Here is a 13,508-nt window from a genome sequence, read left to right as displayed (position 1 = left end):
GGGTAATTTGGAGGGAGGCTCACAAGAAAGGCACTAGTGTTACAAATAGGAATAGTTCTAATTTGTTATATTTAGAATAGGGATGGTGAAGTTTTTGCATTATATTTCATTGACATAGGCAACTCCTGAATGTGGAAAAATTTTGGTACAAATGCAACTTTATAATCTTAGAAATCCTAAAACAATAAGAAATTAAGTGATTTGTTCTGAGTCATATCCAGTATTTGTCTAGAATGATATTTAAAATTCAATCTTCCTGACTTCCTTTATCCACAGTGGCACTCTGACTCTCATGATGATCAATAAATTAATTTACTGAACACTTACCATATATCAGACACCAGAAAAAGCAGTTCCTACCTTTTGGGGGTTTTTTGCAAGGTAGTGGGGTTAAGGGACTTACCCAAGGTCACATAGCTAGGTAATTATTAAATGTCTGAGGTTACATTTGAACTCAGGTCCTCCTGACTCCAGGGCCAATGCTCTTTCCACTGCATCACCTAGTTGCCCCACAATAGTTCCTACTTTGAAGGTACCTTGAACATTCTAATGGGGGCAAGCTGCAACAATAATATATATAAAAGTATTAGTATTACAAATAGAAATAGTTCTGATTTGTTTTGCTTAGCATTGAGATGGTAAAGATTTTTTTAAAATTTCCTAATGGCCTCTTTATTCACCCAGGTGATGTTCTACTGACTTGAAACTAATCTTTTTTTTTTGGAAGGCAATGGAGTTAAGTGACTTGCCCAAGGTCACACAGCTAAGTAATTATTAAGTCTGAAGTCAAATTTGAACTTAGGTCTTCCTGACTCCTGGGCCAGTGCTCTATCCACTGTGCCACCTAGCTAGCCCAAAACTCATCTTTAAATCTTAGGTATCTAGTTTACTATTAGTCTGTGATTTACTTATAATCAAATCCCTTGTGAAATAAATGCATATTTGACCCTTTCAATATTTTTGTAAGGGAAATTATTTTTATTAACAATAATTTATTTTAGTAACAAGAATTTCCTTATTTTCCTTTTAAGTGATGATGAAAATCTGGAATCCAAGAAGACTATAATCAGGCGACAAAGTAATAAGCATGGCATCCCTCCCATTTCCCCTGAGGACTGTATCAAAGATGCGGCAGCTGCTGAAGTTTTTGATCATGCTTGGAGAAATGTAGTTGAAATGTTAGAAGAACTGGTTAGAAGAACATGGGAAACTGCTCCTCAAGGTATTTGAGAAATACCCTTTATGTGAGACTTCAGTATAATGCAACAATAATAGAACAACCAACCAAAAACACTAAAAATATGTATAAAAAGAAACTGGTCTATCCAGTTTCTGTTTTAGGCACATCCTATTCTATTAGGCATTCTTTCTTCTCAAAGTAATGGTTCTAATATTTTCTCAATGAGAGAAGATTTTATTGATTATTATGTACAATAGTTATACTGGAACTAGAGGAGTTGTGATGAGGCACAATTCAGGAAATTTACTTGATCAAAAAAGTCATAACTGACTTTTATAATCTATAAAGTGGCAAAAATTGGCATGCTACAAATCAGTGAACTATTTTGATGATCAAAAAGCAAATTTTCCAATTCTTTTCCTCCAGAAGGAGAAAAATAGACTTCCACAAAGATATGGAGGGCTATGCATAAATTATAACATCATCATACATCAAACCAATTCTTTTTAAATGGATTGTTGTTGCTGTTGTTCTTATTTAGTCATGTTCAGTCTGTCAACTCTTTGAGCATCCATTTGGGGTTTTCTTGGTAGAGATACTGGAGTAATTTGCTATTTCCTTGTCCAGCTCATTTTACAGATAAGTCAAACAGGGTTAAAAGATTTACCCAGTGTGACACAAGTAGTAAGTGTCTGAGGTTGAATTTGAACTTACAAGGCTGAATCTTCCTGATTCTGGAGTTTGATGGCATTTACATACCAAGAAAATTTTAGCATTAATTTTTACAAGATTTTGAATTTTTAATTTTTCTCCTTCCCCTTTTCTGAAAGTGATAGACAATTTGATGTAGGTTATACAAATGCTATCATGTGAAACATATTTTCATATTAGTCTCAATTGTGAAAGAAAAAATTGATTAAAAGCGAAAAGAATATCACCAAAAATGATAAAGTGAAGAAATATGCTTTAATTTGTGTTCAAAGTTCATGAGATTTTATCTAGATGGATATCTTTTTCTGCTGAGAAAAGCAACACATTTGATAAGTTTATAATATTATTGATATTGTTTGCAATGTTTTCCTGGTTCTACTCATTTTACTTTGCATCAGTTCACACAAGTCTTTCCAGGTTTTTCTGAAATCTGCCTACTCACCACTTATTATAGCACAATACTATTCTATTACATTCATATGCCACAGTTTGTCCAATCATTCTCCAGTTGATGAGTATTCCTTCATTTTTCACATGAAAAGGGCTGCTATATTTTGCACATGTAAGTTATTTTTCCTTTTTATGATCTCTTTGAGATATAAACATATAATTATTGGATCAAAAGGTATGGACAGTTTGGTGGCCCTTTGGGCAGTTCTAATTTGCTTTCCTGAATGTTTCAATCACAGTTCATAACTCTAGCAAGAGTGCATTAGTGACCCAATTTTATCACATGCTCTCCAACATTGATCATTTTTAGTCATATTGTCCTATTTGATAGGTATGAGATGTATCTAATAAAAAATTTTTTATTTCTCTAATCAAAAGTGATTTAGAGTACTTCTTTTTATGTTTATAGATAGCTTTGATTTCTTCATCTGAAAACCATCCATATAGTTTGACCATTTACCAATTAATTGTGGAAGAGTCTTTCTGATTCTAAGCCCAGTGCTCTATCCACTCTCCCACCTAATAGCTCTTCAAAATGAGTACAGATGGCAAAAAGCACCAGTAACTACTTCTTTGCTCCTTGTTATAGGTCTAGTCCATCACACGAGTCCTTTAAGATAGCATGTACTTAATAATTGTTCGTTGAATTGGATTGAATTGCTAACAAAGATGAAGTTGACATTGCTTTTATCTGGTAGAATTTGGAAAACTGCTAAAATTTTGCAGAATTGGATAAATGGTTATATTTTTTATTTGCTATTTATACTTGTTACAGGAGGAAGTACAGAGAGAGAAAACTTGAAGACAGCTGGACATAAATTGACAAAACCATCAAGTTTCCGTATTCAACCCAATCCATCAAGTGTTCCCCCTTCCCGAGGTTCTGAGACCCACAGTATGTTGCTGGGTTCTCATCTGGGTCTTTCTCAGGTCAGTTACTTTTCTGTTAAATGTTGTTCTTCTGTCCTGGAAGCTTTTCTTATTTTCTACAGTTGAGATCGTTTCTTTGGAATCATCTTCTAAATATAGGATCTTACTGAATCCTATCTATTTATGATGTTTATTCTTTGTAAATGAAGCAGTGTTGTCATAAATACATGACATAATTTGCACAATTATATTTATTATAGTGAAGAAAGAGAGTGTTGTGCAGACATCCTTTTCACTTGCCTTTACTAGAACCATTTCCTCCCATGGCCTAATTTGATAGGAAACAGGACTTTTAGTGATGGTCTAGACCAGGGCTGTCCGATCTTACTTTTAAAAGTTTTTATTGAAACAATAGACAGCATAGTCTGATTTGTCATTTTAGTGAGAGCTCTGTGGTAGCTCAAGTTTGTTTACTAAAGCATTTAGTAAACCCACAGGGGCTGCATTAAATTGCACTGTGGCCTGTGGGCCCCATTTTGGACATCCCTGAGTGTGATGTTTTCCTCCCATATCAGTGAGTTCAGCTTGGTGCTCCAGAGAAACTAAACAAAGCACCAGTATATGATATTTGTCGACAAAAACAATGAAAAAAATGGAAGAATTTTCTTCTTGATTGAAAGATACAAAGGCTATAGAATTCTACATTTGAAGGATGAAAGAGACTATAGAGATCATCTAAATCACTTTGTAGATGAAGTAGTAGAGATCCAGAGAACTGTAATGACTTGTCCAAAGTCACATAACTAGTCTGATAGAACTGGGAGGAAAAATTGTATTTCTGGATCCCCACATTTCTGCTAACAGCAATAACTGACATTTATATAGAACTTTTATAGAATCTTATCAAGTCTCACTCCTTACTTTTGTGAGGTAGGTACTACAAGCATGATTTATTATCCCCATTTCATGGATGAAGAAAACTGAGACTTAGGTTGCTGTTCATACTCCATAATTGAAGAGGATTATTAACATTGGCAGGATGATGTCTTGACTTTGCAAGTGAATTGGATTTAAGTGAGTCAGGGCTGTAAAACATCATCAGCTCTCCTCTAGAGTCAATGAGTCCAGGGGCAAGGCAGGGGTCAGGAAGAATGATAATGACTTGTCTACGATCACAGAATTGTGAGTGTTGTTGGTAGATCCTAAGCTTTCTTTTTTCCAGGGCCATCACTCTAGTTGCTATGCCATGCTACTTCTCTGTTTCTTTTTCTTTGTTTTGGTTAGCGAGGGAGGTGGAGAATGTTTTATTTTTAAAGTGATTTTTTTTTATTATTTTGGTGTAAAGAGGTAGGATAGGAATAAGCATTTATAGAAGTATCTACTATGTTAGGCATTGTGTCAAAATGTTTTATAAATATTATCTTATTTGAGAATCACAGCAAACCTGAGAGAGTGGGGAGTTATTATGATTCCCATTTTTCAGTTGAAGAAATTTGAGGCAGGCAGAAGTTAAGTAACTTAACCAGGATCACAGCTAGACCTTCTTTGAACTTAGGGATTCTTCCTGACTCTAGGTTCTAGGACTCTATCTACTTTAGGCAAGGGAAGGAGAGAATAATCTCTAACCTTAAAAACTGGACAGAAAAAGGAAAACAATCATCAGTAGTGTTTATTAAGTATCAGCTATGAATTCATTCTTGAGTGAGAATTCAGAAAAAGCAAAGACAAAGTCTCTTTTTCTTTGAGAAAATTTCAATTCAGTTGGGGAAATGAGTTAAACATATGAAACAGGATCAAAGACTGTAACAGAGGGTAAGTATCATAGGAGAGGGAGATTTTCTTTGCTCTTTGTCAACTACCTTCTCCTTCTCCTTGTTCTCACTCTGTACTGGGAGTTTTTAACCTTGAGTCTGTGAGTTTGTTAAAAACAATTTTGAGATAGCCGCATTTCAACACAATTGTTTCCCCTTGTAATTCTATGTATTTTATTTTACACATTTAAAAATATTATTCTGAGAAAAGGTCCATAGATTTCATGAGGGTCCATGACACACAAAACATTGATGATTCCTACTCTGAACACTGTCTCTTGGTGATCTTCTCAGCTTCTATAGATTTAACTATCATCTCTATGTAGATGACTCACATTATTTAATAGTTATCTCTATCCTAAGCTCCAGTCGCATCCCTCTAATGGGTATTGAGCATCCCTACCACTATGTTCTATAGGCACTGCAGACTCAAAATATCCAAAACAGAACTCATTTTCTTTCCCCTTTTCTTTTGCATTTCCTTAATTATTTAAGAACTGGCACTATTCTTCTGGTTATCCAGGTATATCACCTGGAAGGTGTCTTTGACTCTTCTCTCTATTAAATTCTATTATCCAATAACTTCCCAAGTGTTATCCGTTCTACCTCTTCAAAATCTCTCATATCCATCCCCTTCTCTCTAATCACATCACAGCCACACTAGTTCAGGTACTAATTTTCTGTTGCTTGGACTATTTTAATAGGGTTTCTAATTGATCTCCATGCTTTCAGTGTCCTCTTCAATCCAGTCTCCACACAGTAAATGAATTAATATTTCTAATGCCTTCTCCTGTGTCACTTTTATGTGCAAAAACTTTAGAGGTATTCCTTTGACTTTAGTATAAAAGCACAACTTCTCTGACTTAACTTCCACAAATGCTTGCAATGGTCCATACAACCTGTCAACTCTCTCTTTCTCATCTCTTAGCTACATGCTTTTTCCCAAACTATCTTCCATATTTGAAATACTCTTCCTTTTATACCTTCACCTCTTGGAATACTTAGAATTCTTTCATTGTTCTAATTGTGGAAGGTCTTAAATACCAGAATTTGAATTTAATTCTAAAAGGGATATGGTCATAGTTGTTCCATTGTAAGAATTTTTATTTTTATTTTCTTACCTGTGAGGAGAATGAATTGAAGAAGGAAACTACTTGAAGCAGGGAAAATAATTAGGTGACTGTCACAATAGGCAAGGTGAAAAGACAAATCAGCTACTATGGATTTAATTACTATCTCTATGCATATGACTCCCAATAATTCTCTCTTAGAAACTGACAGGATTTATGAAATCAGAGAGAGGGAAATGTCAAATATGGTTGGGATTAAGAGATTAGATTCTAAGAAATATCAGTGCCTTCAGCAGAAAAGTTTGAAAGAAGGGCATTTTTAGAAAGATATTTTATTTTAGACAGTTTAGTTTGATATTCAATGAACCATCTGGTTAGAAATAATTAGCAGGCAATTGACCATGTGGGACTAGTGATGAGATGCTAGATATATAAATTGGGGAGTCATATGCACAAAGATAATAATTGATCCCATGGGAGCAAATGAAATCACTAATTGAGAATATAAAGAGAAACCAGAACCCAGAAGAGAGCTTTAAGGTCAAACTGTGTTTAAAGAGCAATAGATAGAGGATATAGCAAAGGAGTTTGTAAAGTAATAGATATACAAGAAGAATTGATAGAGAGCATTACCATGGAAATCAAGAACATAGTAGAAGGTGTAAAAGGTATGGTCAAGGGGCAGCTAGGTGTGGTGCAGTGCATATTGCACCAGCCCTGGAGTCGGGAGTACCTGAGTTCAAATCTGGCATCAGACTCTTAATAATCATCTAGCTGTGTGGCCTTGGGCAAGCCACTTAACCCCATTGCCTTGCAAAAATAAAACCTTAAAAAATTAAAAAAAAAGAAAAGATATGATCAACAATGTCACAAGAATTTGAAGAAAGAATTGGGGAAAAGTGTTTGATTTTGGCAAATAAGAGTTCAGTTGTCACCTTGAAGAGAGAAACTTCTATTATTTAGGAGGTCAGAAACCTAAAGGCAAGGGATTGAAAACTGTGGGTGACGAGAAAGAAAATGTGGTGGGAATAGACAACTATCTCTGTGTAATGGGCATGAAAAGGAGAAGAGATACATGATAATGATTTGAATGGATGTCAAGAGAATTTATCAAATGAAAATGTTTTAAAGATGAAGAAGACTATGACATGTTTTCAGGAAGAAGGGAAACAGCCATTCTAAAAGAGATAATAATAGAAGAAATGGTAGAAAGGCAGGCTCCTAGAAGAAGTGAAAAATGATGAGAAGGATCTGGGTAGCTGAGTAATACAATAGATGAGTTCTAGACCTGCATTCAGGAACCTTGAGTTTAATTACAATTTTAGACATTTATTAGCTCACCTAACCTCTCTCTCTGCTTCAATTTTTTCATTTGTAAAATGGAGGAGGGAATAATGATATCATATAACTTGCAGGGTCTTTGTAAGATTAAAATGAAATAATATTTGTAAAGTGCTTTTCAAATCTTAAAATGTTCTACTAATATTAGTTGTTATGAAAAGTAATGGAAGCAGCTTTCTTAGAGATTGGCATAAAAGAAGAGTAGGTAAAGTATTGAGTGATTTTTGACATATGGAAGAAGAGAGAGATGAGAGAATTCATAAAGGCCAATCTTCGTTTTATCAGTTAAGTAGAAGGTAGTCATTTGTTGTGAAAGCTGGATGAGGGAAGAATAGAAAGTTGGAAAAAAGAGGAAAATTTCATAATCACTTCTGTAGAGTTTGTGTAAATTAGGGAAGGATTTTTAAAGGGGTTGCTAGGCATCACTAAGAATGAAGATGGGCACAGATAATCTGAATGTGCTTTGCCCTCCTCAGCAAAATACTGTGACTTCTTTACTAGCATAGGAAGAGGTGGACAGCTAGTGAATGATGAGAGTGATCCAGGGTTGACCAATCATGACAGGCATTGTCACAAGGCAGCAAGGGTTTGGAGCTGCCCATATTGTTTGTAGTGTGTTGTTATTTTCTTTGTTGCATATTTAAGATGATAATCTTACAAATGAGGTTTTAAAAACAGGATATACAATAACTTGAAGGAAGATAGGGATGGCATTATACAGCTGTCTCATTATTCTGTAAACTCAGAATGTTTCTTTATATTGCTTGTTTTTTATTCTCTTTTGACTGGGATTGTGATTTTATCTCTGTTACAGAGTTCTTAGGCTTAACAAGGTAGATTGACACCTTTTTTGCAGTTTATTCTTAGCTCAGAAATTCTCAACTTTTTAGCGTCCCCTGACCTCCAGTGATAGTCTTGTAAAGCTTATGCTGTTTCCACAATAATATTTTCCAATGTATAAAATAAAATATATAGGATTACAGTGAAAACCAATTTTATTAAATACAGAATATCAAGTATTAAATAAATATAAAAATAAGAAATATTTTAAAAATTGTTTTAAGCTCATGAATCTCAAATTAAGAATGCCTTCCACTGTTATAGAATTGTTCAGGATATGGAAAGGTTAAATAATTTGTTGAAGGGCACACAATTAATATACATCAGAAGTCAATCACTATCCATCAGTCAATAAGCATTTATTAAATATCTATTGTCTCCAGGTACTATGCTAAGCACTAGAATGTCTTCCTAACTTTGAGTCCAGCTCTCTATCTAATATGCCATATTACTGTCTCTATATTTAAAATATTTAAGGAAATTAGAACTGAGACAGAATTATACCTGTTATCTCCTTCTACTAATGCAAATAAGTATCTCCTTTGCAACTCTTTAAAAGTTGCTCAGGACACTAAGACTTGAAGTAACTTGCCTAAGGGTCACACAGCTAGCCTATTAGTGGCACTCAGATTTTCTTGGCTCCCCTGCCAGTTTAGCAACTATACCAAAGTTGTCAAATATGAAACACATTATTTATGGTCCAAACAAGATAAAATGTAGCTCCTATATGTGTTTTCTAAGGCAATCTGCAGCCTTATGCATGGTTTAGTGACCCTCATTTCTGTTTGAGCTTGACATCTTTGGACTACACCAAACTGTCTCATTCTAGAAAATAATTTATCTTAAAAATGTGTAAAAAGTTATATTTTATATAAACATTATATGTATATATGTATATATACATATATACATTCACATTTATGTACCCCCACCCAAAGTTGTTGCTAGTTGTTTCAATCATATTTGACTCTGTAATGGCAAAGATATTGGAGTAAATTTTACCATTTCCTTTTCTAGGTCACTTTACAGTTAAGGAAATTGAGGTAAATAGGGTTAAGTGACTTGTCCAGTATCTCCTAGGTATTACGTATATGAAACTAGATTTGAACTCAGATCTCCTGACTCTAGGCCTAGCATACATGGATGCTCAGAGGATTGATTAAATACAAAGCAGTACTGATTTTGGTTTCTATCAATTTTTTTGCATATGAAGTGAGGGTTAAATGTAATAGAATGGAGATATGAAAATGATCTAACCCATGGGACTGTTGTGAAGATCAAATGAGATATATGCAAAGTGTTTTGCAAGTTTTCAAGAGCTACATAAATGTGAGCTATTATTATTATGCAGTGATTATATTTATTCTTTTTTGTCTTAACTTTAAGTGATCTATTAAAAACTGAATAATGAACATCAATAGATCTCCTAAACTATAATTGTTTACAATGAAACTAATTAATTTGCAATTAAATCTTGTATTTTTCATGTCTATTATTGGCTCACCTCACCCTTCCCCCCTCCCACAGATACCCAGCATAGATGGGTTTCATAGATCCTTGAACTAAAATAGAATGTAAAGAAATACTGTTGCATTACTATTAAATTATTCTTCTGATGATTTCCTTGGAAAGGCAGATTTAAGCAAAGGAAAAATAACTTTTCAGAGCTGTTAATAATGTGATAATTAGAGAAACTTGCCTGGAGTCAAGAAAATTCATCTTATCTGACTTCAGATCTGAACACTGATATTTACTAGCTATATGTGTATATATATATATATATATATATATATATATATATATATATATATATATATATATATATGTTAGTTTTTGCAAGGCAATAAGGTTAAGTGGCTTGCCCAAGACTCCACAGCTAGGTAATTATTAAGTGTCTGAGGCCGGATTTGAACTCAGGTACTCCTGACTCCAGGGCCAGTGCTCTGTCCATAGCTGTATATTTCTTAACCCTGTTTGCCTCAATTTCCTTATCTGTAAAATGAGCCAGAAAAGGAAATGACTTTTTAAGTCATTTTTGACTTAAGTATTTTTGCCAAGGAAAAATGAGGTTATGAAGAATCAGATTTTACCCCAAAACAACAAAAGATATAATTTATTCATCTCAACATTATTGTGACATTGAAATCTTTTGATGCTTGGGCATATCCAGAATTTCATCAGTCTTGATACTGATTGAAACTCCTCCATGACTTCTCATTATGTTTGATTCTTGTCCAATCCCATTCTTATTTTCTCACCTCCCATTCTCAAATACTCCCCATACCACAAGCACTAGATTCCCTTGAAGTTTTAGATTTCTTGGGCAATCCCCCTCCATTCTCTGATACTGGATCATGGCCCTGGGTTCTAGAAGACTCTAATATGTCCCCCAAAGTTGGAAAGGTTACAAGGGAAATCCAACAAAAGACTGTGCTTGCTAATCAAGGACTACCCTGGCTAGATGTAGAATGACTTATCACCACCAAGCTATTATTATTCTCACTTTGGATTATATCAGTATGAAACTGACAAACAACTTTTATTTTTATTTCATTCTCTAGAGTCGTAGTTTTTACAGTGATTTAAATGGTGTGATGACAATTCAAGCAAAACCCCTTCAACAGAGACATATGCATTTTGCAGACAGGACTCAGTAAGTATGGGAAATAACAGTCTCAACTCTCCTGTGTCTAAGGCCCTTGGGGATAGTATGGCTATGAGACATATCATTTAGTTGTAAACAAATATGCCAAACTTCCTGGCTAAAACATAGCTTGGGGATTGCAAAGTTCAATAAGCTTATGCCTGTGTGTGTTTCTTTGTTGTTACTAAGGTCAAAGAGTCATAGAAAGTCAAAGTGAGAAGGAACTTGAAACCATTTACTCCAAACCCTTAACTATACAGATAAGAGAAAACGAATTCAGGGAAATTAGGAGACTTTCCCAGTATTTCTCATCTAGTGGTAGTGCCAGAACCCAAACTCAAATGTCTTAACTCATGATCTCATGGAATTTTGATGTAAAGAAACATAGAAATTATGTAGCTCAGGGGTTTTAACTTGGGGTTCATAGATAGATTTTTAGGCTGTTTGGGAACTTGGATAAAGACAAATTATATCTTTATTTCAATATAATGTTTCCTTTGTAATCATATAAATATATATATTATATATATATATATATATTTATGAATCTAAAACCATTTAGAGGAATTAACAGGTTTAAACTAAAAAAAAGGGACCCATACATTTAACAAAACTTTAAAACCCCAGGCCTAGTCTAATCCCCCAATCAAGTACTCTTCTTTTCATCTATGCTGTCTTACCTCATAACTTCTATTCTCACCTCTTCTCTTGATCCATGTGTAGTCTTATGGACTAAAAATTTGTAACATAAAATGATAGACCTATATCAGGGTAAAGTGGGCCATTAAGAGAAGAGACAATTGATAACTGACACAGCCTTGGAGGATAACTTCCTATGAAACCCATAGCATAAGAAGGAGATGGAAAAAGTGGAGAAAAATGAAGACCTTAATATGGAGACCAAAGAAAACAATCTTTGTCTTAACTTTTTTGGGTGCTGTTTTTGTTGTTTGTAAATAATGAAAAACCAAGTGCATTTCTACAAGGGTTCTTTGATCTAGATGGCAGCAGTATATAATTTGAGCTTTCTTCTTAGGCATGATCAAGATGACAGATTGCAGATTGTAGGGTCCAGTGTTCTCTCTTCAACTCGGAATCGGCTGGGGCAAGTTTCAGATCACAGTGTTCTCTCTTCATCACGGGCACTGCCTACATCTGCAAGGAAGACACCTGCTCACAGGAGGCTTCCATCTCTTTCTTCAGATCTGCATCAATCAAAAACCTCCAATGATAAAGTTCTCAGGAGCACCAAGCTGTAAGCCATGTTTCTTTCTTTCTTGTTAAACTGAATATTAACTTAAGGAAAAATATTTTTGTTTTCCATTAGGGCTAAAGGGAGGAAAAAACTGAGATATTATCTTGAAAGAGTTGAAATATCAAGTGATTTCCCTCAGAGATTAATTATAATTTTTCCTGTATGTATTTTATTTGTACATTGCCATTTGCATGTCATGTCCTCGTCCTCCATTAGACACTGAACTCCTTAAGTGCAAGAATTGGTTTTTCTTAGTCTTTCTTTTCATCCCTACACATTGTCTGGCACATAGTAGGTCCTTAATAGATGCTCATTGATTGTTTTGTTCAATAGTTCAGTCATGTGAACTCAGGGACCATCAGGCTCTTCTCTCCTCTATCTCCCAAAGTCTGTTTAAGCTTTTTTTGATTCCTTCAATCCATCTCCTCCTCCTCTGTGCCCTTCTTATTCCTTCAGTCTTTTCCACTATCAGAGTTTTTTCCAATAAATACTGTCCTCTTATTATGTAGTCAAAGTATTTAAACTCTGGCTTCAGTGTTTGATCTTAGGTATTGACTGATTTGATCTTCTTGTCTTTGTCCAATGGACTTTCAAAAGTTTTCTCCAGTACCACAATTTGAAAGTATCAATTCTATGGTGTTCAGCTTTCCTCATAGTCTAATCCTTTTGGCCATATTTTATTACTGGAAAAATAACATAGCTTTGACTATATGGACCTTTCTTGGCAAAATGATGTCTTTGGTTTTTAGTATGCTGTCCAGATTTACCAAAGCTTCCCTTCAAAGGAGCAAACTTTTTTTTAATCTCATGGCTGCCATTACCACCCACAGTGATCTTTGAGCCCATTCTTCTTCACCAAAATTGTTAATATTTCTCTAAACAATGCTAATTCTGATATTTGATTCATCTAGTCTGGAATTTCACATGATGTACTCTGCTAATAAGATAAATAAGGTGGCAATATATAACCTAGCCATATTTCTTTCCCAATCTTGAACTAATTAGTTGTTACATGTTTGGATCTAAGTGTTTCTTCTTGAAATACAGATTCTTTAGGAGACAAATGACATCTCTTTGAGGACTTGCCACAGTTTGATGTAATCCACACGGTCAAAGGCTATAGTAAATGTTTTTTCCTAGAACTCTTGCTTTCTCTAAATTCAGTGAATGTTGACAATTTGTTCTCTAGTTCATCTGCCTCTTCCAAAGTCAGCTTATACTTCTGTTAATTTCTTTGTAATATATTGCTGAAGAATCTTTTTTTTTTTTGGTTTTTGCAAGGCAGTGGGGTTAAGTGACTTGCCCAAAGCCACACAGCTAGGTAATTATTAAATGT

The 13,508-nt window shown here is 34.5% G+C and overlaps 1 protein-coding gene across 5 annotated transcripts in view; it reads left to right on the top strand.

Moving 5' to 3' along the window:
* Nucleotides 1–13,508, top strand: part of FAM149A (family with sequence similarity 149 member A) — a 78,183-nt gene that overhangs the window by 49,668 nt on the left and 15,007 nt on the right. For all 5 annotated transcript variants that reach the window (XR_012476910.1, XR_012476911.1, XM_074228808.1 and 2 more), the window contains exons 7-10: nt 1,032–1,222; nt 3,117–3,271; nt 10,835–10,926; nt 11,954–12,172. Coding sequence is in view for 3 of the 5 variants with exons in the window: in XM_074228808.1 (XP_074084909.1) it covers nt 1,032–1,222; nt 3,117–3,271; nt 10,835–10,926; nt 11,954–12,172 (657 nt within the window). In the remaining 2 variants the exon portion in view is untranslated. The remainder of the gene's footprint in view (nt 1–1,031; nt 1,223–3,116; nt 3,272–10,834; nt 10,927–11,953; nt 12,173–13,508) is intronic.

This window comes from Macrotis lagotis, chromosome 3 (genome assembly GCF_037893015.1).
Source record: "Macrotis lagotis isolate mMagLag1 chromosome 3, bilby.v1.9.chrom.fasta, whole genome shotgun sequence".
Classification (NCBI taxonomy): Eukaryota; Metazoa; Chordata; class Mammalia; order Peramelemorphia; family Peramelidae; genus Macrotis; species Macrotis lagotis.
Note: the sequence above shows the minus strand (reverse complement) of the source record. Positions and strands in the feature narration are given on the sequence as shown.